Source organism: Acipenser ruthenus, chromosome 19 (genome assembly GCF_902713425.1).
Source record: "Acipenser ruthenus chromosome 19, fAciRut3.2 maternal haplotype, whole genome shotgun sequence".
Taxonomy (NCBI): Eukaryota; Metazoa; Chordata; class Actinopteri; order Acipenseriformes; family Acipenseridae; genus Acipenser; species Acipenser ruthenus.
Genome location: NC_081207.1, coordinates 19,583,186 through 19,607,746, shown reverse-complemented (window position 1 = coordinate 19,607,746; position 24,561 = coordinate 19,583,186). Strand labels below are relative to the sequence as shown.

The 24,561-nt window shown below is 38.4% G+C and overlaps 1 protein-coding gene across 4 annotated transcripts; it reads left to right on the top strand.

Annotated features, from left to right (window-relative positions):
- The first annotated feature begins 5,831 nt into the window (after nucleotides 1-5,831).
- On the top strand, nucleotides 5,832-21,462 carry LOC117424550 (protein LSM14 homolog A-like). Of its 4 annotated transcripts, XM_034040984.3 has the most exons (12): nucleotides 5,834-6,166; nucleotides 9,791-9,954; nucleotides 10,438-10,570; nucleotides 11,698-11,817; nucleotides 12,225-12,326; nucleotides 15,151-15,330; nucleotides 15,595-15,681; nucleotides 16,526-16,696; nucleotides 17,046-17,217; nucleotides 17,762-17,800; nucleotides 18,221-18,452; nucleotides 18,926-21,462. In XM_034040984.3, the coding sequence occupies exons 1-12, from the start codon at nucleotides 6,046-6,048 to the stop codon at nucleotides 18,944-18,946; spliced, it is 1,542 nt and encodes a 513-aa protein (XP_033896875.1). In that variant the 5' UTR covers nucleotides 5,834-6,045; the 3' UTR covers nucleotides 18,947-21,462. The 4 variants fall into 4 exon arrangements, with proteins under 4 accessions (XP_033896877.1, XP_058848557.1, XP_033896875.1 ...); XM_034040986.3 differs by lacking the exon at nucleotides 11,698-11,817 and having other exon boundaries at nucleotides 5,832-6,166; XM_034040985.3 differs by lacking the exon at nucleotides 12,225-12,326 and having other exon boundaries at nucleotides 5,836-6,166.
- Nucleotides 21,463-24,561: the final 3,099 nt, after the last annotated feature.

Below are 24,561 nucleotides of genomic sequence, written 5' to 3'. Positions count from 1 at the left end.
ATATATATATATATATATATATATATATATATATATATATATATATATATATAGCGCTTCCTTTAACCTAAAGTAGTGCCAGATTTTAAAATGAAAATGCATGTGTGCTATAGCAGCATGTGTGTCTTTCAGAAATGCACATTTGAGACCTATATAGATAATGGAAGTGCAAAATAGGTAAGATGTATGAAATTATTTCGTTATCTACAATTAAAGACTCGTGGAAGGTGAGGGACAGTCAGGCATGCCACTGGTGTACCAACAGAATTTGCTACCAACAGAATCTGATCCCCAATGGCTCAACCAGTAAAGGCACTACCATGCTGGAGTTCAGGGTGTCATGCAGTCAGGAGCTTGCTAGTTTGAATCCTGGCTGCGCCGAGTTTCCCATCTTGCCTGGGCCCTGGCACGGCCATTGGTTGGGAGGGAAAATAATCTGGTCATAGTTCACCTCATCAGCGCTTCAAGAGGCCAGGTAGAGACTTCCCAGAGTTCAGTAACTGGTCCAGTAGGGAAAAAATTACAAATGGCCCAATGGAGGTTGCCATGGGTGAGGTGGCGTCTATATTGGTCATTTAAAATTTGTGTAGAAAAATGAGTAAAACTGATACACAGTTGGTCAAAAAATGGGTTAGAAAATTGCTTCTTTATCTTTATAGGTTTGAAGGGAGGTATAACTACAGTGTACAAAAATTGAATATCAGAAAAGTAATAATAGCCCAGACCGAATCTAGTCAAGCAACATGGATTGAGTTGAAGAGGCTGATGAAAAGAAGACAGTCTTCAAATATTGAGCACCTGAAACTGATCTGTTGAGGACAATGACAAAATCTGTCACACAAAAAGCTTGTACATGCTATGGCAACTGGTCTAGAAACTAAATCCAAATGAGGTAATTTAGTTAAAAATACAGTCGATGTGTGTCAAGACATTACTAAATCTGTTTCTCTGATTAGCGCTAATCCTGGACAACCCTACCTAACATTAGGTAGTTCCAAAATTGGTGCTAATGGGGGTCTGTGAAACCAGACAATCATTGTTCTTTATTATATAGATCTATTAGCAGCCTCCTATGGTACAAGTCTATCAAGTCCCATATGTGTTCTATTTTATCCCTGTTAGATTTTCTTCTGTAACTCAAAGCATAAGGTCAATGCAGTGCTCCATGAGCCATGTTTGGCAACTCTGCGCAAAAAGGATTCAAACATGACTTGCAGTGCATTTCAAGCAGTGGTGATTGTAAGAAAACCCTGACTGATTTAATCTCTGACTGGAAGCACCACCAAGCCCCCTTGGAAATGCAGCTGTTTTGTTGTCATGCATTCTTATGTGTGATGCGACCTACAAAATTCACAGCAGCTGTGAAGGTTTTTGACATAAACTAACAGAAAACATCTTCACAGCTGACTTTAGAAAAAAAAATACAACTACAATTTGTAAGATTCTAACTTTCAAAATGTTTGCTCTTTTGGTCTTGAACAGTGATAGGCAACCTACAAAAACACCTGGGATTTCCATTAAATTCCATGCAATTCAACCTTTCACCATTCAACACACATCTTATGTACTAGAATAAATGACAGTATAGTGGTGAAAAAGAATGTCCAAAAAAGGTACAATGTGTTAATATTATAGTTTGATAAATCTAATTGACAAGAATATCTACATTATAGTAGACTATACCCAATACATCACTGATACCAACATCTGCACGATGCAGTTATCACAAGAACTACTATAAAAAAAAGGAAGTGTCCAACTTTCAGTTTCATTTGCCCATAGTTTATTACTACTATTATTACTATCCCCAGCTGATCAAAGATCAGCACTCTTTGGGCCCGCTGCCGTGATCCCCAACTCAGTACAACAGTAGAGTCCTGACTCACCCTTAACTCTGTGACAGTGCTTTGAGTAGGTGAGCAACTGCAGCCTATGACTGAAGATGTTTGAGTAAGGAAAGGTAGAGATCTAACATGTCCTTCTACTAGAGCTTGTTTCAAGATCCTACTTCCCTATAAGGTGTTAGAAGGCCTTGTTCCATTATATCTCACTGAATTATTATCTCCTTACATCCTTGGCCATACACTACTTTCCCAGGGTGCCAGTTTCCTGTGTTTAAAATGTGTACCAGGGGTAAAAGGACATTCTCTTACTTCCTCACAACCTTTGGTCAGACAAGCAGAGTCTGTTCCTAAAACTCATTTAAAAACATACCTCTTTGAAAAGGATTTTTTTGGTACATTGCCTTAACGGTGTGAAGGGACTTTAAATAACTGACTAACAACTAAATGTTTCTCATTCATTTTAAACAATTACTTTTAGTCATATTTTCACTGCTAAAATGTGTTCAGCGCTTTGAGAGGACCTGGCCTTGGAAGGCTCTATAGAAGTGCAATGTTGTTGTTGTTGTTGTTGTGTAGAAAAAATGTTTTTGCAAAAACAAAAGTATTCGCTACCAAAACTGAATGTTGAAAAAGAAAACTGAACTATATGAAATTATCCAGCAGTTTCTGTTTATTCTCCTGCAAAAGCCTTAATGAATATCACAAAATCCCTCAATTTTCCACAATCCACACATGCTAATTACCTTCTAACAAGGCTACTCGATTAAGACTCTGCACTTCATTAAGCACCATTACAGTAATTGTTATTATAGCATCCATGACAATATGTTGCCAAAGCCTTGATTTTCAACGAGTGGAAAAACAAAGTTGGTGTTTTACATTAAATTTGATGGCAAATTGAACTGTATTGGTTGCAGTTTAAATTTATGATTTTTGTTTCACTTCATGGGGAGGCCATTAACACAGTAACATAACCCAGCTACCCCTTAGTCCAACTTGCAGGACAGTGAGTCAGTTTTATCATGTATAATACAATTTATACATTTCTGAAGATGTATGACCAATGCAACATAATTTTCTCTGTAAAATAAAGAATGAATATTCATATTGTAGTCTTCTACTAAAAAAGTAGTCACTTTAAAAAATAAATTTAAAGTTGACCCTAAATACAAACTATACCCAAGGGATAATGGTGTTCCGTGGCATGTTAAAAATGCAACTTCCAACTCAATAAAGCCACAGACTGAGGAACACTCCACAACACTGGCATTTTCAAGTGTTTTATTTATTTATTTATTTATTTACCATTTTTTGTCTGGAATAAGAATTGTAGTCCATTGAAGGAGTTATCTTTTTGCAAGCAGGGCTAGAGCATTTCAATGTGAAGTGTTTCATCAGTAAGCCTTTTAGAACAGGTGTCACTAATTAACATAATCTCAGCTGTGCTTTATTTGTCGTTCTGTTATGAGTAAAAACAAAACGGCTGACCTCTGTAATATAATAGAGATTATGTCATAATGAATTTAGTGTCAAGCCATCGGGGATGCATCAAACTTCAATACTGCATTGACTTGCAAGACTTTGGACGGACATAACTCCAGGGTCAGGTCCAATGTGGTGCAAATTGAGGTCTGTTCTTCTTTGTAAGGAGGTGAGAGCACTACAACACCCTCTATCAATTTCATTCCACTTGGAGGAAATAAGGCCCTCAACAACCCTGAATGTTTCAGGTATTGTTAACACTTGAGGCCCCAAATCCAGCCAAATAAAACCTCTTTATATTTCTAGGCTTTTAGCAGATTCACAAGGCAGATCTGCATGGGCTTGGCTGGTGTACTCGTAATATCCAGGTCCACTGCAAATGGCTCCTGCCACTTCACCAATAATTTGCACTCCGAGCTTACAAGGACTACAAGATTCTAGGCTCCCGAGTGGCGCACCCAGTAAAGGTGCTCCGTGTGGAGTGCAGGATGCACCCTATAACCTGGAGATCGCAGGTACTAATTGGATAAGTAGTAGATATTTGTAAAAATGACACACAGATGGAGAATACACAGTCTGCTTATATACCCCCATATCATTATACACTCAATAACTTGTGCCAAAAAATGTCCACATCTCAATTGGGTATATGCAAAACTATGAGGTATGGCCTAAGTACTGTACGTACATATGGCCGTCAATGTACACTTTCAAAAGTAAAAAGGTAAAAAACTGAATCAGAAAAAGACTTGTCTTCATTGAGAGTTGGTAAAAGCAGATGGATTTGCCTAATAATACCCAGACAAGTAGACATAACCTCGGTAGCCATTTAGAGACTGAAGCAACATGATATATGATGGCTGCCAGCCGGTCCTGTGGTTTGTTGTGGCATGCTTGGCATTTGGGGATGGGCAGTACTGGATACTGATCTACAATATTCAGTGCATTCTAAAATTATGGAGATAATGAATGGGAGTGTCAAAGCTAACGTTGAGTATGTCTGAATTATATTTTTTGAAATGATCATGCTCGTTACATGCAAATGTCGCCTTATGCACACTTGGCTGAGTGGGGTATACCCCTCCCTCCTTTTGTTGTTTTGGGGAGTTAGACCAAGTGTTCACTACAAGGCCATTGCTTGTTGCAAATGAAAACAAAAAAAGAAATTAAAAGGCAACTGGCTTATTTTCAAAGGTTATGGGTTAATGTGGTTATACCTTATGAAATAATTCCTGAAATCTTACCTGTTGAGCACTTACAATTGTTATATATACCTCACACATGCAGTTTTGAAATACACATATTACAGCAAATATATATTTAAATAAATGTTATCTTGTACCATAGTAAGAAGGCTCTGTACGTAAGCCTTACAAAAGTTTCAGGTAGTCTTGCCCTTTCACCTAAGAATGCTATTGTCCCTACGTCTTCAATGCCTTTTATCCTGTCATTAACCAACCAGCTGCTTCCCCTAAATATTTAAGATGAATTGCTTTTCCATCATACATTATAAGCCTGTCTATTTCAGTTGGCTTGAAGCTTGTATAAAAGGTTATCTAACTCCTTATCTTCACTCTCCTACTGGTGTCTGGTTAGTAATAATGATCTGTTACAGAGTTGTCAGTATTTTCTGCACAGCATTAGTTGTTTGCTTCCCTGAGCTAAAGCTAAGAGGCAGATGCCAATCACATTCTGCCTAACACAGGTAGTAGATGTATTTTATTTTTGTATCCAATTATTTAATTTCATCACTGCAGAAATTACAGTGCAAATGAGTGACATATTGAGGAACACGAGAACAAAAAAAAAATACAATAGACATTACCAGGGGTTGATACATTACATTCAGATTGCATTAATGACATGTTAAGGAGAGGAATAACATGAAGAAATTGTAAACTGTTTAACCTCGTTTAACAAGGAGGTATTAGGTTATCAAATCATGTGACTTACATGCTAGTTTAGAATTGACCATTTTAGAGAAGGCAGTAGAAGTACCAATAGGGGTTTGTTATTCTGTTCCCCCGAGATTAAAAAAAAAAAAAAAAAGCTAGGCTGTGTCTTTTGTGGGGGACTATGAAAGCCGAGTCTGTAAAATATTTTATCTAAAGAAAAAGAGATACAGGTCCGCTGGTAAGTGCAAGTAATTTGAATGTACAGTTGAAAACAAACCTCAATCCAATCTAGAAAAATTGGGACATAATTCAATGGCATTGTTCAAAATTACTAATTTCGTTAATACAGTAATCCGTCGCATATCCGCCATGATCAAGCTCTTCAGCAACGATAGTTTATTACTGAACAGAGAATATTAGTTCAGGGATTGTAGATCCCACCAAAGTTTTCGTACACTGTGTTGTATGTGTTTCGTACACTGCCAGTAATGTTACGTGAGTTGTTCAGTGTGTCGATATGTAATAAATCCTGCTCGCCTGCGGGGAGCGTATCAACTTCAACCTCGATCCCCTGCCTGGTGTCACTCAGCAGCGGATGCACGCATCCATACGGCAGACGGTTACCCAGTAACAATCATGAATACCCTTTATCTTTCTAAACAAGGGATTTATGGGAGCTCCTTAACAAGGCAGCCATGTTGTTGTAGCATCTCTGAGGGTAGGGGCGACAGAGAGACACTTAGAGACCTGAAAAACTAACCGATTCCGACTCCAAATCCACATCCATCCGCTGCCAGAGGAGACTAGCAGCGCCCGGAACAACCATGAGCGGGGGGACCCCATATATCGGCAGCAAAATCAGCCTCATCTCGAAGGCTGAGATACGCTACGAAGGGATTTTATACACTATCGACACTGAGAACTCGACCGTCGCACTCGCCAAAGGTAACCGGGGGAGGAGAGAGTGAGTGAAGGGGGAGAATAGTAAAGAGAAAGGGAGGCACGGAAGGCGACTCAAGTGCAAAAAAATATAGAGTCAGTAAATATAGTATTACTTTAGCATCTCAAGTGTTTACAAACGCTAAACGAGCGACATACGTACGGTAATTGAATTCAGATTCTCGCAAAATAAGGCTATATGGTCGTTTATATCGTCACAGTACTACCAGTAGCCATTTTCAATGTTCACTGTGTAGAGTACTGCTGCACAAAACAGTTTATAAACCAATTGATGTGTATATTTACTCATCTTAAGCGATAAAGTTTGACAGCTTGCAAATTAGGCAACGTACAGTAACACAATGTATAATGTTGCATACTGTTAAGTGGGCTGTAGTGCTACGACCAGCAGATGCTGTAATTCAACCTATTTAGGTAAAAATAAAAAAATTGCAGTCAGCATTTTTTTTTGTTGGATTTAATATTCGTAAGCTTTGATTTGAACCGATACTTTACGGTACATTTTATTAAGTAGCTGAAACAATTAGGCTACACGCGAGGCTTTAATTTTCTTTGTGTACTCATTGCATTCTAGCACTACATATATTCAATGTAGGCCTCGTCAGTGGATAGTTCATCCGAGTTAACGGGAGTGATTTGCTGTAACTAAAATGGCGGTAAACATTAAAATAGAAGAGAGTTCTGTGTACTATTAAGACTTTAAAGGGTTCTAATCGCTTTTACACATTTGACACCTAGCGCAGCTTGTGAGTAGCCACGTTGTTACTGAGAAGCGTATAACAAAGTGCTGATCCGTCATGGCAGTTCGCGTTTTACCCGTACGTTTTCATTGTGCATTTGTTAATTTTGGGTATTATTATGATGTAAAGTAATGACGAGTTGTGAATTCCTCCTCTGGGCTAGAGCAGTGTTTAGCCTTGCCCTTGTTTTGCGCGTTGTATTGCGCTCGTATTATTCCCAGTGATATAGCATTTTGTTTGTGCCAGAGCGAGTTAAATTCATATACGGTTTTATATACAGGGTCCTTAGTAAGTTTACCACATCAACGCACCCTGTAGTTAGTATTTTGGCCAACAAGAATTTCTCATTGTTTAAGAATGCAGATGGCTAATAAAATATTTACATTTTTTTAGTCAGGAAAAGTATATTTAATTCTGTTTAGGGAGGAAATGTCAAACGCTAATTTTACTCCACCAAATTACTTTAAATAAGAGCGACTGTTGTACAGTAATACGTTTTATTGGTTTCAGACATGGCCGTATACAGCTTAAAAGCTGAGTATTTGTCGTACATGAATAATTTTCTTGTGCACCCAGTCCATATAATTTGCAATGCAGTGTTGTTTACGCTGGATAGTAGAATAATCTATTTAGCTTAACTTAATAGTTTTTCATAATTATGCATCTATCATCGCCATTATAGTCTCTTAAAAGTTCAATTTAGTTGTAAACACAAACTGGACAGCAGCATAGTCTAATCTATATTTTTTCTTTAAAGCAGTGGTTTTCAAACTGGGGGGCTCAAGTATGCTCAAAATATTAATCGCAGTCTTACATTTTCACCAGGTACTCGCTAGTTGTGCCACATTCTGGTTTAAAATCAGGGAGTAAGTGTGGTGTCAGTGTCTTTAGCACAGAGGTGCAAACCAAAATTAAAAAGGCAAAGGGGGTTCCAGTGCAGTTGGTACATTTAAAAGCTATGAGGAAAAAAAAGTATACCAATCTACACTGTTCTGTTTGCTTCTTCTGTGGAATACGAGTATACCGCTAGTAACTTTGACCTGATTTCAAGCAATGTTTTTATTTCATATTTGTTGGCGCGCTGGTGTCAAATGAAGAGGGACATCAGTTATGTTTGCGAATTCCTTCTACAGTAACATTTATATTTACTGTAATAACCAGTGCAATTTGATATTCGTATTGTATATTTGAGTAATTAAATATATGAATAAAACATTTTTAAAAAGAGATTGTGTGGGGCTCCCGAGTGGCACATCCGGTAAAGGCACTCCGCGTGGAGTGCAGGATGCGTCCTATAGCCTGGAGGTCGCCAGTTCGAGTCCAGGCTATTCCACTGCCGTCCGTGGACAGGTGTTTCCAGGGGACGCCGCACAATTAGCCGAGCGCCACCCGGAGGGGGGGGGCCTTTGGTCGGCCACGGTATGCTCGGCTCACCACGCACCAGCGACCCCTGTAGACTGGCTGGGCGCCTGTGGGCCTGCCTGTAAGTTGCCCAGAGCTGCGTGGTCCTCCAACGCTGTAGCTCCAAGGTGGTGAAAAGAAAAGGACGTGTGTGTCCGTCATCGCCTCTCCCGAGTCAGCGCGGGGGTGGCAATGGTGGGCCGGGTTGAAATAAACAATAATTGGCTTATCAAATTGTGGAGAAAACAAGAAAAATAACTGGCGATTCCAAATTTATAAAAAAAAAAAAAAAAAAATAAATAATAAAAGCATGTTGTTAAAATGCTCCCAACCTGACTTTTTTTGCAGTAAACTTTATTTAATCTAAAACTTAATTTGAAATTACAGTACCTGGGTGCTCACTGATCCTAAAAACTGTTTACACAAATGTTGGTCCAAGAAAGCAGACTCAAAATGAATGTATTTTAACAATGTGCATGAATTACTGAATAACTCTTTGACCCCAATACATTTTACAGCAGCCCTGTGTGTCTATTATGCAAATTACCTTAATTGTGTCTTATTGTTGGGCTCCCGAGTGGCGCATCCAGTAAAAGCACTCGCTAGAGTGCAGGATGCGCTCTATAGCCTGGACGTCGCGAGTTCGAGTCCAGGCTATTCTACAGCCGACCGTGGACGGGAGCTTCCAGGGGGCGGCACTCAATTGGCCGAGCGTCGCCCGGGGGGAGGGAGGGTTAGGTCGGCCAGGGTGTCCTTGGCTCACCGCGCACCAGCGACCCCCTGTAGTCTGGCCAGGCGCCTGCGGGCTTGCCTGTAAGCTGACCAGAGCTGCGTTGTCCTCCGACGCTGTAGCTCTGAGGCGGCTGCACGGTGAGTTCGCAGTGTGTAAAGAAGCGGGCGGCTGACGGCACACGCTTCGGAGGACAGCGTGTGTTCATCTTCGCCCCTCCCGAGTCAGCGCAGGGGTGGTAGCGGTGAGCTGAGCCTAAAAAAAAATAATTGGGCATTTCAAATTGGGGAGAAAATAATAAATAAATAAAAAACTAATTGGCAACGACTAAATTTAAAAAAAATAAATAAATAAATTGTGTCTTATTGGTACATTTTAATTTATTTGTTGAGGATGTACCTTTAGTTATACTGTTGGCTCTAGTTTTGTGTTAATAGTTTTCTGTTTTTTGTTCTTACCATTTTATGTGGACTGTACACTTTGTCTAGCGTATTCTGATACAATTGAACATATTAGTAATGGCTTTTAATGCAAGTATATTTGCAAATTGCTTCTGCTTATGTATATTGACATACAACGCAAACATTTCGGTGAATTTATTTTATCAGTAGTGGCTGAATTATTTTTTCTACCCAGAAGGACTGAACATTAACAGACCACATCCATTTACACTGCCAAGCCAATTACATTTTTTAACTTTATTAATGTTTGTACTTTGTTAATTTTTATATATTTCAGTCCGTTCATTTGGTACGGAGGATCGACCAACTGACAGACCTATTCCTCCTCGAGATGAAGTGTTTGAATACATAATTTTCCGCGGCAGCGACATCAAAGATCTCACTGTATGTGAGCCACCCAAACCCCAGTGCTCGCTGCCTCAGGATCCTGCAATTGTCCAGGTAAGATAACAAACACTGCTGACTCTCCATCTATGTTGCAAATTTTATTGATGGCCCTTAATTGTGATTTTACTGCAGTATAAACGTACATGTGCCTTTAGTGTGGCCTTTGTGGAAGGTTTTTCAGATTTGCTTGCTTGACTAAATTGCAACCCAGTCAAATCCATGGCTTGCTGGTATGTGTATTGGAAAGCATCAACTCATTTGCTGTAATCACATACTTCCATAGACATGGTGGTACTTTTGCAACCAGACAGAATTAATTGTATTATTTATTTCCAGGATATTTAGATACCTATTGTAACAACATAAATGTCACAATGTACACTACATACTTTTCACCAGTTAAAGGGGCATATGTAGTGAATGCTTGTGCATATTTTGTATTTAACATTCTAAGCAGCTTCATATAAAAATAAACCACAACGATGAGATCCTTGTTATAAACTAAGAAAAAAGCTATCTTTTCCTTCCTTGTCATAGTCATCGCTTGGGACCTCCACAGCTTCTTCATTCCAGTCTGTAGGATCTTATGCGCCATTCAGCAGGATGCCTGCCTACAGTCAGTTTAGCCCCAGCCCGTTAGTGGGACAGCAGTTTGGGGCTGTAGGAGTGGGTATGTATTTCAACAGAAATCTGAACTTTCTGTGGTTGAACACTAAGTTGCATTATCCTTTTTGCATCCCCATCTTTTCATGAATATACAAACTATAACTACATGACTGATAACATAATGCATCTGGTACACTTTTTTGTGATTGTTTTGCAATTAATACAATCCAATCACCATTTTGTATGAACCATCACAAAAGGGATCATGCAACTTTGTTACATGTTTGTGTAAGTTAACATATTGTGTCCTACAAATCAGTTTTTGATATAGGTGACTATTTGCTGTAGTTTAAACACATTCAAATACACTGAATAAACAAATTGACAATATAAAAAGAGGAAATTTTAAATGATCTATTTTGCTTTGCAAAGATGTACTGCATACATTATTTACTTTTATCCAATTCCACTCTCCCATGATGCCCTTTAATTAAAAACAGTTGTAAAATGTTCCATAAGATAAGAATGCACAAGGAGGCATTTCAGTTACTTTTTACATACATGAGTCTTCAGGTTCAGGCCCTCATATAGAAACTAAATAAATAATTATTTTTTTAGAAAAGACTTGGAAGCCCCTTCTCTTCACGGTTTTGACACATTGAGTCAGGTAGCTGGAAATTGGCAACCCAGAAAACCACTTGCTGGATTTATTTTAAATGCTGTCAGTAGCAATATTCATTTTACTGTGTGTGTGTATATATATATATATATATATATATATATATATATATATATATATATATATATATATATATAATATATGTGTGTGTGTATATATGTGTATATGTGTGTGTGTATATATGTGTATATGTGTGTATATATATATGTATATATATATGTGTGTATGTGTATATGTGTGTATATATATATGTGTGTGTGTATATATATGTATATATATGTATATGTATATGTGTGTGTGTATATATATATATATATATATATATATATATATATATATATATATATATATATATATGTATATATATATACATAATATATATGTATATATAATGTGTGTATGTGACATACTGTACAGCACCAATGCAGCAAAGTGGTTGATTTCAATTGTATTGTGCCAAAGGGTTTAAATAACAATCCCAAGACTTACATTTTCTGTTCCTCTCCACACAGGAAGCTCTTTGACATCTTTTGGTACAGACACTACTGCCCCTGCACCACTCTCCCAGAGCAATACAATTGGTTCTGCTTTTTCCCCTGACACACGTTCACTGAAAACACAATTATCTCAAGGTAAAAAAGAATTCATGCAAAAACTGATTTGTTCTGTGCCTTACAGATATTTGATCTTTTGGTTACACAAGATTGCTGATATTCTGAGGTCTAGAGTGATTTCCAAAGATCTAAAACACAGCTGTCATTTACAAAATGTCAGTGCTATCATGCCACCTCTTAAATTCATCCAACAACTAATAAATGACATGCAGTGGTTTTAAAGTACGAGTAATACTCGTAATATTAAGATTCTGTATTGAATTCCATTATAAAAATCCCTTTGATGCGTAAAATGTCTGCAATCTTAGTACCTTGATTGACAGAATTGTTAAATGTTGTGGCTTAATTTGATATAGAAACTTGAATATTTGTCATCTAGCATCGCTTATTTAATTATTTTTTTTGTATTAAAATTATTTATACAGGAGGATCTACTGAGACTTCCGTTCCATTTGCAGGGATGTCGTATCGGCAGGCAGCAGCAAAGCATTTGGTCAATAAGCAACAGAAGACAAATATACATAAAAGTACAAATTACAGTATTCCATAGCATAGTTATCATAAACATTAATGGTTATGTAAACTCCTTGTTAATAGACTTTGTTGTCCTTTTTGTTTTGCTAATTTTTTTAATTCCATTTATTTAATTTCTTTTTAACCTCCTAGAGTTGTTGGTAACAATATTAAGGTCAATGTAGATCATATTAGGTAATGTTGGCAGTAACTGCTAATAAATGTACTGCACAGGCTCCAAATAGTGTCTCTCAGCAAAGGTTACTGTCTGGATGCTGATGGTTCCGGAGCCCCTTGAACAGTGCAGTATGAGATTCAAACCAGTGGTTTGGAAGGAGAACATTGCTAATACACATGATTAGTGCTGAATTTGGTTTTCATTAAGTTATTTGGTACTAAAATATATATATATATTATGGACCGTTGCCATAATGCCCGGGCAGTTGGTGAAGAAGTGCCCAGCTGCGACGGGCAGATGCCGAATTAGCTTAGAATTTTATTTAAATAACTTACATACTTTCTGACAATGCTATAGCAACGGAACTAAACAAAGTATACCGAGCATCAAAAGAAACTTCTCACTAGTATAACACATTTATTTTTTAAAAAATAAGGTATATAAATGATGGACATTGACAAAATATTTTTGGCTTCTTTTTGATCACTCGTGTCATTCATCCTTGACCATGACACGCTTGAGTGACTATGACAAGCATATGCACTTAATCACCTAATTAGTGAGGCAGTTGATTGGACACTGGATATGGAGTGATTTCAGCTGTTGAATTGCAAACCTGAATAAAAGCAATAAAGAAAATCACAGAAAAAAAGCAATATGCCACGTCTGTCAAGAGAGCTGCTCCTTCGTGCAATCGGCATGTTGGAGACTGGACTAGGGCAGCATACTGTGGCTCGCCGTCTTGGGTGTTCACAGCCAGCAATTTCAAACCTGGTGAGATGATATGACCAGACACACTCTGTCAATGACAGGCCATGAACTGGGAGACCAAGAGTTAGAACACCTGCCCAAGATCGACAGATCATTTTGCAGCATATTCGTGATGTCAGTTGTTAATCAGTACAATAAAAAGTTACTGCACCTGCTCTAAAACAGAGTTTGTCATTTTTCGGTCACATCTAGTGAATTTTATCCAAATATAAGTGATATGTTTCTTTTGATGCTCAGTATCTCAGTGCACAGTTTATTTTCATCATGGGTTAGCAGTTTGGAGTAGTGGTTAGGGCTCTGGGCTCTTGACCGGAGAGTTGTGGGTTCAATCCCTGGTAGGGGACACTGCTGCTGTACCCTTGAGCAAGGTACTTTGCCTAGATTGCTCCAGTAAAAACCCAACTGTATAAAATGGGTAATTGGATGTAAAAAATAATATGATATCTTGTAACAATTGTAAGTCGCCCTGGATAAGGGCGTCTGCTAAGAAATAAATAATAGGGGGGGGGGGGGGGGGGGGAGTCCAAAATAAAATGCAACAATGTTTTATTGTTATTGCAGTAATACAGTACAGATTTCTGAGCAGAGTTGCGTTGTTTGAATGAGAGATCATTCAATATCAGCAAGAGACTAATAATCACAGTTAAGTTTAAACGTGTAAAAGCCACCCAGTAAATAGTTACCTGAAACTCAGGAAGAACGCACTGCCAAAACTAATTTCTCATAGAAATATTAATTAATCATTAATCAACAGCATAAAGTTTATATTTTTCTTATTTAGAAATATGAACAATTTGACTCGGAAGAAAACATTTTCTTATAAAAAGTTTAGCTTTCATTCTGTAGAAAATATTGTTTGATAATATTATTTCATGTCTAACATTAGTTGACGTAAGATCTCGGACAATTGGACATTTGCCTCAGCATTTCATTAAAATAAATAAATAAACGATTCAGTCGGTCTAATGATTAAATAAAGTTATTTGACTGACAAACTATTATTGAGAACTGCAGTAGATACCCAGAGGATGAACACTGCTGTGTTACTTTCCATTAGCCTTTCATTTGTTACAACAGGGCGCATTAAAGTCTTCGCCACCAGCCCAGGTGGCTGTGGGCAGTCGACAAAATGCCCGGGCAGATGCCGAAATGACATAAAATTCAAAGCTAATTCGGCATCTACCCGCTGCAGCTGGGCACTTTGGCAACTGCCCAATTTCGGCAATGGTCCATAACATTATATATAAATTAAATTAATTCGTGAAGCCCATGAAAAATGAGGTAACTAGCAGCAACTTGTTGCTGAAAGTTGTTCAGGTGGTGTAGTAATACCAGGAATTGGGAAAAGTGGCTTCACTTGAGTCAGTCTGGGGTGGGGAGATTAACGGCAAAATAGTAAGGGACCTGCATAGTATAGTTTTGACCCTCTCCCTTTTGTATTTATTTTATTTAATTTTGAATAACTTTTTAAAATGCTTCAACAAATCTCATTTTTAAAATATTCTAGGTAAATGCATGATCACTACCACATTGACTGCTTGAGCTATAGTGTTTTTATGTTGCTGACAATTGATGACAAATGTTATTTTGCATTTTATAAATGTAGATCATGGTACAGTCCCCTGTAATGTGGTGGTTATGTTCTTGGTGGGGCTATTGTTTGCTATTCATTTTTAGCATATTCTGCACATTTCTGCAGATATCCAAGATACATTGAGGTATCTGTGGTTACGTATGAATGTCCCACTTCATTTTTACTCGTACGATATCCGTGGTGCAAGTTACTTAAATGTTTTGTAGTGGTCAGTGTGTTTTTTATAGATTTTTCACATGCCCCTTATGATTAGATTGTAAGGACTTGACATAAACAAGCATGCCTTGCCTTGCAGGTCGCTCGAGCCCCCCACTTGACCCTCTAAGGAAAAGCCCGACCCTGGAACAGGGGGTACAGACTGCCCCTGCCGCTGCCCCTGCTCCCCCAGCACCTGTGAGCAGGAGGAGCCCAGCACCAGCCCGGCCTGTTCCCTCCACCAACCAGAAACCAGCAGATACCCAGGAACAGAGACGGGGTAGGAATTTACAATGCTGTCTACCGCACATTTAAGCACCTTGCTTTTTGTGGTGAGCTTTAATATGTGGATACCCACATACCAAAGATTTGGCTTTTTTGATTTAACAGTAATTTAGTGCTTACAACTTACGCCTTTACCCAATGCGCCACTCGGGAGCCCCCAGTGTTAACTTTTTATTATTATTGTAAGGTGTTTTAGCTGTAAACAATTTGAATGTATTAAGCATATTAAATATAATGCTTTTAAACCATCTTTCTACAGAGGCACAGAAAATGGCAAGGCCTGATGCAGATCAAGTCAGGAATGAAAACCGTGAGCCCAACAAGAGGCAACCAGGCATATTTGATGGTATTTGTTTTTTATATATATACGAGTGTGCGTTTATGTATATGTGTGTGTGTGATTTTTTTATATATATATATATATATATATATATATATATATGTGTGTGTGTGTGTATATATATATATATATATATATATATGTGTGTGTGTGTGTATATATATATATGTGTTTATATATGTGTGCATATATAGTGCCGTGAAAGTATTTGCCCCCTGTCTGATTTTCTGCATTTTTGCATATTTTTGACACTGAATGTTATCAGATCTTCAACCAAAACCTAATATTAGCTAAAAGAGACCCTGAGTAAACAAATAACACAAATTTGATACATATTTCATTTATTTATTAAAGAAAGTTATGCAACACCCAATGCCCCCATGTGAAAAAGTAATTGCCTCCTTAGACTCAATAACTGGTTACACCACCTTTTTAGCAGCAATAACTGCAACGCTTCCTGTAGTTATTGATTAGTCTCTCTGCTAATCCAGATCCTGAAATGTTATAATCTGATCATGACTGTTAATGGATTCGCAAGACTACTGCATTTTATTTATTTAGAATAATTCTACCGGGTTTAACGATTCCGGTCTTTGTGGTGTTGCTAGGTTTCTGCATTGTACTACCATTATCTAAGACAAATAAGAATCCCTAAGAGAAATGTATTTTGCTGTACTAAGATACTCTTTAAGGCAGTGTCTGTTGTGCATTTGGCTTTACATTTTGAAATATTTAAATGAGATGACGATCCATAATGTGTATTTTTTAATCTGCATTTCATGCCCAGCATCTCATGGTGCTGTATTCGAGTATCAGTCTAATGTATTAAATGTGATTGTATATTTTTTAGGGCCTCCTTCTGCAAGGCGGGGCCGTGGTGGACATCGTGGCAGAGGCAGATTTGGTGTCAGGAGAGATGGCCCGATGAAGTTTGAGAAAGACTTCGACTTTGAAAGCGCCAATGCCCAATTCAATAAGGAGGAAATTGACAGAGAATTCCAGAATAAACTCAAATTAAAAGGTACCTATCATTCTCTTGGTATAGCAAGCGGTTTAACCAGGTCTACTTAAATCAGCACCAAACCTGTTCTTTGAGAAGACAAAAAAAAGGTTATTGCATGACTTCTGCAATGCCCTGTTTCCTAAAGTCTTAATCACAGCTGTTGCAAATTCTTTTGTAAAGCAGCAGCCAATATTTCTGCTAAATTTGTAGTCTAAATGCATATGTGAAAATACAGCAATGAAAAACTGTTCAAGTAATCAAATAATAACTTGTTGAATTAAATGATTTGCATGCCCAAAGTAGTAAAACTAGACACTCCTAAGTCCCACAGTTCTTAGTTTTTCATTTGTGCTTCTTTTAAAATGAGATGAGAAGCCTGAAAAGCCAGAAAAGGCAGTTAATGGTGAAGACAAAGGAGACTCTGGGGTTGAAACTCAGAACAGTGAGGGGAATGCAGATGAAGAGGAGGCACCGGGACCCCATTGTTACTATGACAAATCCAAATCCTTCTTCGACAACATCTCCTGCGATGATACAAGGTAGGACCGATTTTTTAAGTGTATTTATACCCTATGTTGTTACATCTGCCACCTCTGAGAGCACACCACTGACAAGTTTGCATGTATAGCCAACAAGTTAGCATTTTAACTGGTTTCCGGATTCCATAAAACTTTAGAAAACTTTGAAAGCTCTGAGACATGATCAGATCAGCATGCTAAGCCTAAACTTGCAGTTGTTTTTGTCTAGCACATTTACCTGGGTGTTTCATATTTAAAAGTTTATTGATGAATGTAAAAATTACACAAAATTAAAACATGAAATGGTATAACAACATTTTTCATTATTCACCGCATGATACTTGAAAGCGTTAAAGGTGTCTGTTAAAATGCACTTTAAGCATAGACCTTCCTTAGCACAAGTTCCAGAGTATCCGACCGGGTCTAGCTCACAGTGACTTGCTTGTGCAAATTAAGATGGTTTCGAACAGATATGTTAATCAGTGTTTTGTTTTTAAAATACAAAATGTGTACACTGAATTTAAATTGATCAACAGCAAATTAAATCCTACCTTCAATTTTTCAGGAAAGCGGCTGAAAAATCAGGAGTACCATCTTTTCCAAGGTAAGCCTATTGGTGTTGAACCGAGTGGCGCCCCGTCTTGATTATTGTCAATTATTTTGTTAGAATTGATCAAACTGTTAATGACTGAAATTGCACGTGGGAATATTTATTGTATGGTGGGAAGTAGCTGCACCCTTCATGCATAAAGACGATAGTTAATTTAATATCTGTTGTTTATGTACTTTTTAGTATTATAATAATATACTTGTATAGGTTTCACTTGCACCGAATCTACCATGTATCAGACTGGTTTGCCAACTGAGGGAAAAGGAAAGACAATTTATTGAACAGGGAGGCAAAATTCAAGGCAATTTAAGTCTAATGCTAATTTTTTTTTGTATTGGAGTATTCTGATTGTAAAACGTTAGCACTTTTGAAGGGTTCACATAAGTTATGACCTTTGTCAAATCAAACTTTCAGGGAGAGGCGACAGACCTGGGCAGAAGAAAGGCGGATGAACGCAGAGACCTTTGGTATCCCATTGCGACACAATCGCGGTCGTGGAGGTTTCCGAGGCCGTGGAGGAATGGGGTTCCGTGGGGGGCGGGGCCGCGGCGGGGGACGTGGAATGTTCGGAGCCCCGCGTGGTGCTTTCCGTGGAGGATTCAGTAGAGGACGTGGAGGAAGAGAGTTCTCAGACTTTGAATACCGGGTAACTTTCTCCTAATGCCTTTACACTCTCCTGAAGAGCTTGGTTTTAACATGTGTCTGATCCCATCATCTTGGTACTGTTTTTGAAGTCTCTTGGGGGAATAAATGGCAAAAGTTGTGAATATTGAGTACATCTACCAACCTTCTTTCAATGATTTATGGCTATTTTCTTTTCTCATCCATTGCTGGTTCCTCCCCAAGGGCCTTTATAACCACTGTGTACAACTGCATTTGCCTAATTTGATTGTACTTGACCACAAGATCAGGTGACTTGTCGGTGAGCTGATGGTTGAGCTGGGATTTAAATCCCATATCTTGTCTAAGCCTGTTTAACACTGCAACAAATATGCTTTCTTGTATTAACTGTTAAACAAAAAATGGTAGATAGAGACCTGGTCTTGTCTGAAATACATGCATTACTATGTCTACATAATTCTAACTTTTTTATTATTATTTTTTTTCCCTCTCTTGTAGAAGGACAACAAAGTTGCATAGTATACTGGAAGATAGATCCAAAAGAAATTCAGCTCTTCATGGTCCAGAGAATTTTGTTCAGTTTAACTTTTTGACAATAAGAATGAAGAAATGTTTTTGCTGTATATTTGTCACCAGCACTGGGGTAGTCTGCTTGACTTCAAAGGGTTGTAATGCAGTTATTGTTTTTATGATAAAAGGCGGTCTTTAAAATGTTAAGCTACATTTTTGAATATCAGCAGAAGGATAAATACATTTATTCTGTATAGATACAGTACTTCAGTAAAACTATTCAGTATTTTTGCATCAATATTGAAGTTTTTTTCTTATTAAAAATGTATTTGATAACCTGTTAGTTGTAAAGAAATGTATGCAGAAGGCCGTTGATACTGTGATGAAAGTACTTTGATCACTGAAATAGCTTTATTTTTGGATATATCCTGTAATGTACCTTAGAAGCACCACATTTCTGTATATAGCTACTGGCTTACATCTTTCTAAAAAAAAAAAAAGTTTAACTTCAAGTGTCATTGTTCCCTTTATAAAATAGCCTGGTTCTTATAGGTTGAGGTTATTCGGTACGTTGGTCCAAAAAATAAAAAAAGATCATGGATGTAGTTTGTGGATACTAGTAGCTATTATGATAGGTTCTATAAAGGTGTCTTTGTTTTTGTTTAGTTTCTTATAGCAAAACAGTGTAGAAATGTATGCTTCTGTGGAACCCTCATATTTGGTATATGATGATATTGTGGACAGAAATTCATTTAACTAGGTTTTGAATTTTGGCAAAAGGCTTATTCACACTGCATGCAAAGGGGGCAATATGGTGCTCACACTGAAAGTAATTAGCTATTGGTTTTGGCTAGCAAAGTATGAGTAGTTGCCTTTTTATATTTGCATAGTTTTTATTGTGTTTATGTAACTTATCAGTAAAATAAAATTCCTGTTAAATTAATTCAGGTGTTTAGTTTTCATGTCTTCTGTTAGTCTTTCTAACCAGGTAAAGAGGAATTCCTATAATTAACAACTGGCTTGCACTGCTAAATTTATTGGCCCAGTTCTACTCCACTTCCACAGTGTTTTGGTGCTCCAAATGCTTAATTCTTGAGCTTTGTTGTAAAAAATATGTAGCTGCCTTGGCACACAGTGTGAATGGGCCTTTAGAAGTGGTATTCTCTTTGGCTTTCAATTTAAGTTGGATGTTGGGTTTAGTTGCGGTACCCTAAACTAACTGTATAGTAAGTATTGGTGGAAAACGAAAGATTGACTTTTAATGTTAATGTGAGCCAGTTTAGTAAAACACTATTTGGATGCAGCTAGTGACTGTTTTACCAGATTAGCAGACCTTTTGTAAGTAGATAGTTTTTATTAAAAGTAGCCTCTGTGGCACATAACAGGATTTTTTCAAAAAGAAGTGTAGTACAGATAATAGTTGCTTATGAAAAGGTCTTCAACATCTGTGGAAAGATGCAATTAGCTTTAATTGGTAGGACAATGCTATGTTAATGGGATCAGAACATACTGCATAACGAGACTTGACAAATGTTCCTTCTGCCGCCGTGTGTGATTTGAATGATACAGCCCTAAGGTTTTGTCTCTTGTTTTGTTACAGTTTGCATAGGTGTTCTACTTAGACATTCAATACTTGCTTTGAACAAGTCCCCTAATGTTTGGAACTGCTTATGTTTTTAAATATTACAGATAAGATAAAGCACTGGTATTCTGAGCTGCCCATAAAAATGGTTCTGTCCAGCATCTGAATTCTTCTAAAAGTATGTTGAAGCATTTGTTATGTGGTCCCCCCCCCCCCCAAAAGACCACTGGAATAATAAAGGGATCCAAAGATATATTTAAAAGAAAGAAGAGAAAAAAGTTGTAATTAAATACTTTGTGTATAACATTGTCCTCAAAAAAGTTGGTTCAGTAGGGGGATTGGGGTGTGGTGGAATATATGCATCGTGGTTGACTGGACACTTGAAATAAATATTTTAAATAAGTTTAATAGCTGATAAAAATTAACTAGACAGACTTAAAAGCACTACAAGGAAAACTACGCTAGGTAAGGAAGAAAAATAGGGCAGCTAGTAAAAATGTCCAGTAGTTTAGTAAATAAACAGCTTGACTGGATTTAGTAGTGAGCACATGAAACACTGCATGTTAACAACCATGCCCTGTGAGTTGCCACAATCATGATACTGAACAACTTTGAGGTTTTCGGCTATAGAGGCTGTATGTTGTCGCAATAACTATGTATAATATTACTGAAATGTCCCATGCTAATTTAAGCAAGATTTAGAGCTGTAAATAATACCAAAATGCTGTATGCTGTGAAGAAGATATGAATATAAGCGTTTCTTCTCCTAAACGCTGGATGAGTTGCCAGATGTGTTGGTGTTTTTAAAAAAAAATAAAAAAAATAAAAAAATAAATAAAAACAGAACAAGAACATTTACAGCATGGTGTACTTTCGGTGTGCCTCACCAGACTGACAAGTGAGGTTTTTATTCAGTGCTGAGAATAAACAGTTGTTCAATGTGTTGACTGTCTTTTTGTAGTTTGTTTACATGACTGGAAATGACCGAGCTGCAGTACAAACCAGTGGTCCTCCAAAACTGGTCACTGGGCACCCATGGTGCTTCCAGACCCCCCCCCCCCCCCCCCCCCAGTCCTGCTTGCCACCCTTTAACACTTGCATTTGTTTTTTCTAGGCAGCAGGCACATTAATCTGCCTACAAATCTCAAGCATTACTGCTGAAGGAGGAAAGATTTTGTAATAAGTTTGAAAAACTATTTGTGTTTGGGCAATCAAGGTGATTTATAGTATCGCACCAGAGCCCACAATGACTTTGTTTTAGTAGATGTGGCCCTCGACAAGTTTTTAGTGAGGACCACTGGTATAGACAACTGCTGCAAAGAGATTTTGTTCTCAACATTTTGATCTTCAGGTATCTTGAATATAGCAGCTGATGCACCTCACCCAGCAGCTCAACACATTTTATAAGTGTTCTCTCTCTTTTTTTTTTTTCCATAAATGGAATTTGAACTAATTTGGGGGGAGGGGGTGTTTGACGAGATCTAAACAAATGTATATATAAATAAACCTTAAAGCATTGGATAAAGGTGTAATGTCATTGTTTTGTGGGTTATTTGCCTATGTTCTTAAAGTTAACCCAAGTCACTGCTTCAAGTTATTGCAGCATAAAAAACGGGACATAAATGGAAGCAGGGTAAAAGTATGTTTATAACCGCTGGTAGGAAGCACTGTTTTCTTCCAGTTAAAAATGTTTGTAATAGTTCCCAGGTAGGATGTATAACACTATTGGACCAGATCCCTGTGCCATCCCAGGTAACTATTTAGGGAAGTGATGTGTGTTTGTCACATACTAGTCTTACCAAAGTAACCACACTTGAGTGCTGTACTGTACATCTGCATAATTTTTTGGTTGTTCTGCCGAAAGGCCAATAATAATAATATTATATTAGAACTGACTCAGTCAACAGGTTTTAAGCACTGTACTGCACTTCCTGCCTGGTGAGCCTATTTGTACCGTTTCATGCAGTGATGGGCAGACCATTACACTGATTTCTGAGATGGGATGTGGCATTTTTATTCAATTTGGGGATTAAATTGGGGATTCGTTACTAGGGATAAAAGGTTTTTTTTTAGCCAATCGACTTGAATGTTTTCAGGTCATTGACATAATTGGGATTACTGATGTGTCTATTCCAGTGCCATGGTTTAATTACAAAGTCATTGCCTGTCTAATACATACATCTACAGGATGCAGCATTGCCTTCAAAGTTTCACCAAACTTGAAGGCTTCCTCACATTCTTAAAAGTTAGCTGATGTTGTGTCTGAGATTTTACAAATAACTTTTTGGTAGCTTCTGTACCATTTCCACTGCTCACCTTATATAGGTCAAGTTCAAGTTTTCATTCCCAATACAGTACAAATTATTCAAGTTGCAAAGATACGTTGGCTATATCTGCACCAATTACAGTCCCCTATGCTTCCTTTGCACATGCTATGCCATCCAGCTTCACATGAACTGTAGGAATGGTAATAGTATTGGGGCTCTCAATAGAGATGAACACTGCTGTATAATGTTGTTCCTTGAGAGGCATTAGAAAGTTAAGATGTTTCCATGAATACTAGCTCCAGGTCTCAGATAACAGCAAGAGAACATTCAAAGAGGAGGTTAAATGTCTAAGAGACACAAATGGCAAAATCATAGATGAAGAATTCCATTACACAAGAGTAGATGTTAAAACTTGCTGATTTGAACTCTGCTCTCGCCAAGATAAGCACCAACTAAGACGTAGCTTTACAGTAAACTAATGTGATCCATATGTGTCTCCATCCATTTACGTTTCCTTCCATATGATGATGTAGATATCCTTCTGTCTGGTGTTAATGGCTGAAGTGTAATGCTGGCTCCAGGGATCAGCTTATTTTGCCTCCCTGGCGCATCAGCACACGCAACGGCTGCGATGCTGGCTCCGGGGATCAACCACAGTGCAGCCTCCCCAGCGCATCAGCATGACAACCGTCTGGATTGAGCCAAGTAGGGTACATCTCTGGGGTCTTCAAGTGGGCACCTTCCATCCTCAGTGTTTCGTCTAGCCCACGACACCTCAAGAGGGCTCGACGGTGATTCTGGCGTCCCAGCATCACCCCCCTCTGTCCCCCACTCAACTCAGCCCAGCTTACTTACCTGTACATCAGCGTTTCTTTCTATTGTGCTTGAGATCCCCAGCCAGAATCTTTCCGTCTCAAACACAGCCAGTTGCTGCTCCTCTATGCTGCTTCAGATAAGTTCTTCACTGTGCGACGCAACTCTTGGCCACTGAATCCGACGTCTCTGAGAAACCGGGTTGTAGAGTGTGCCACAAATCCTCGACAACCCACCTCCACTGGGTAAACCCGAACTCTCCATCCTCGCTGTTCCGCTTCAGTGGCTAGTTGAGCATACCGCAGTTTCTTCCTCTCATACGCCTCATCTACAGCATCCTCCCATGGCACTGTTAACTCTACCAGGTGAACAAGGCGTGCTGATCCAGACCACAAGACAATATCTGGTCGAAAGTTAGTGGTGGCAATCTCAGGTGGAAAAATAAGCCATTGACCAACATCTGCCAGCATTTTCCAGTCTCTAGCAGCTTCCAGTTGTCCTGGGCGAGGATTGGTTTTAACACCTTTTCTTGGTGGTTGCTCTCCTGGGCGGAGGAATGTTGTCTTTTGTGTGTAATGTTTTGATGGAACAGGTGGCAACTTATTGGTCCTGTTACGCTTGTCTTCCAATGCTAAGGCCAAACATCGCAGCACCTGGTCATGGCGCCAAGTAAACCGTCCTTGGCTAAGAGCCACCTTACATCCTGTCAAAATGTGCCTTAATGTTGCAGGTGATGAACACAAAGGACATGAGGGATCCTCTCCTACCCAGAGGTTTAGGTTCTGTGGTGATGGAAGAACATCATATGTTGACCTGATGAGGAAACTGATCCTGCTCTGTTCCATTGACCATAGGTCTTGCCAGCCAATCTTGCGTTGTTCCACACTCTCCCATCTCATCCATTCTCCCTGCTTGGCCTGGGAAATGGCCTTTATACACCTCATCCTCTCCTCCTGCTTTTG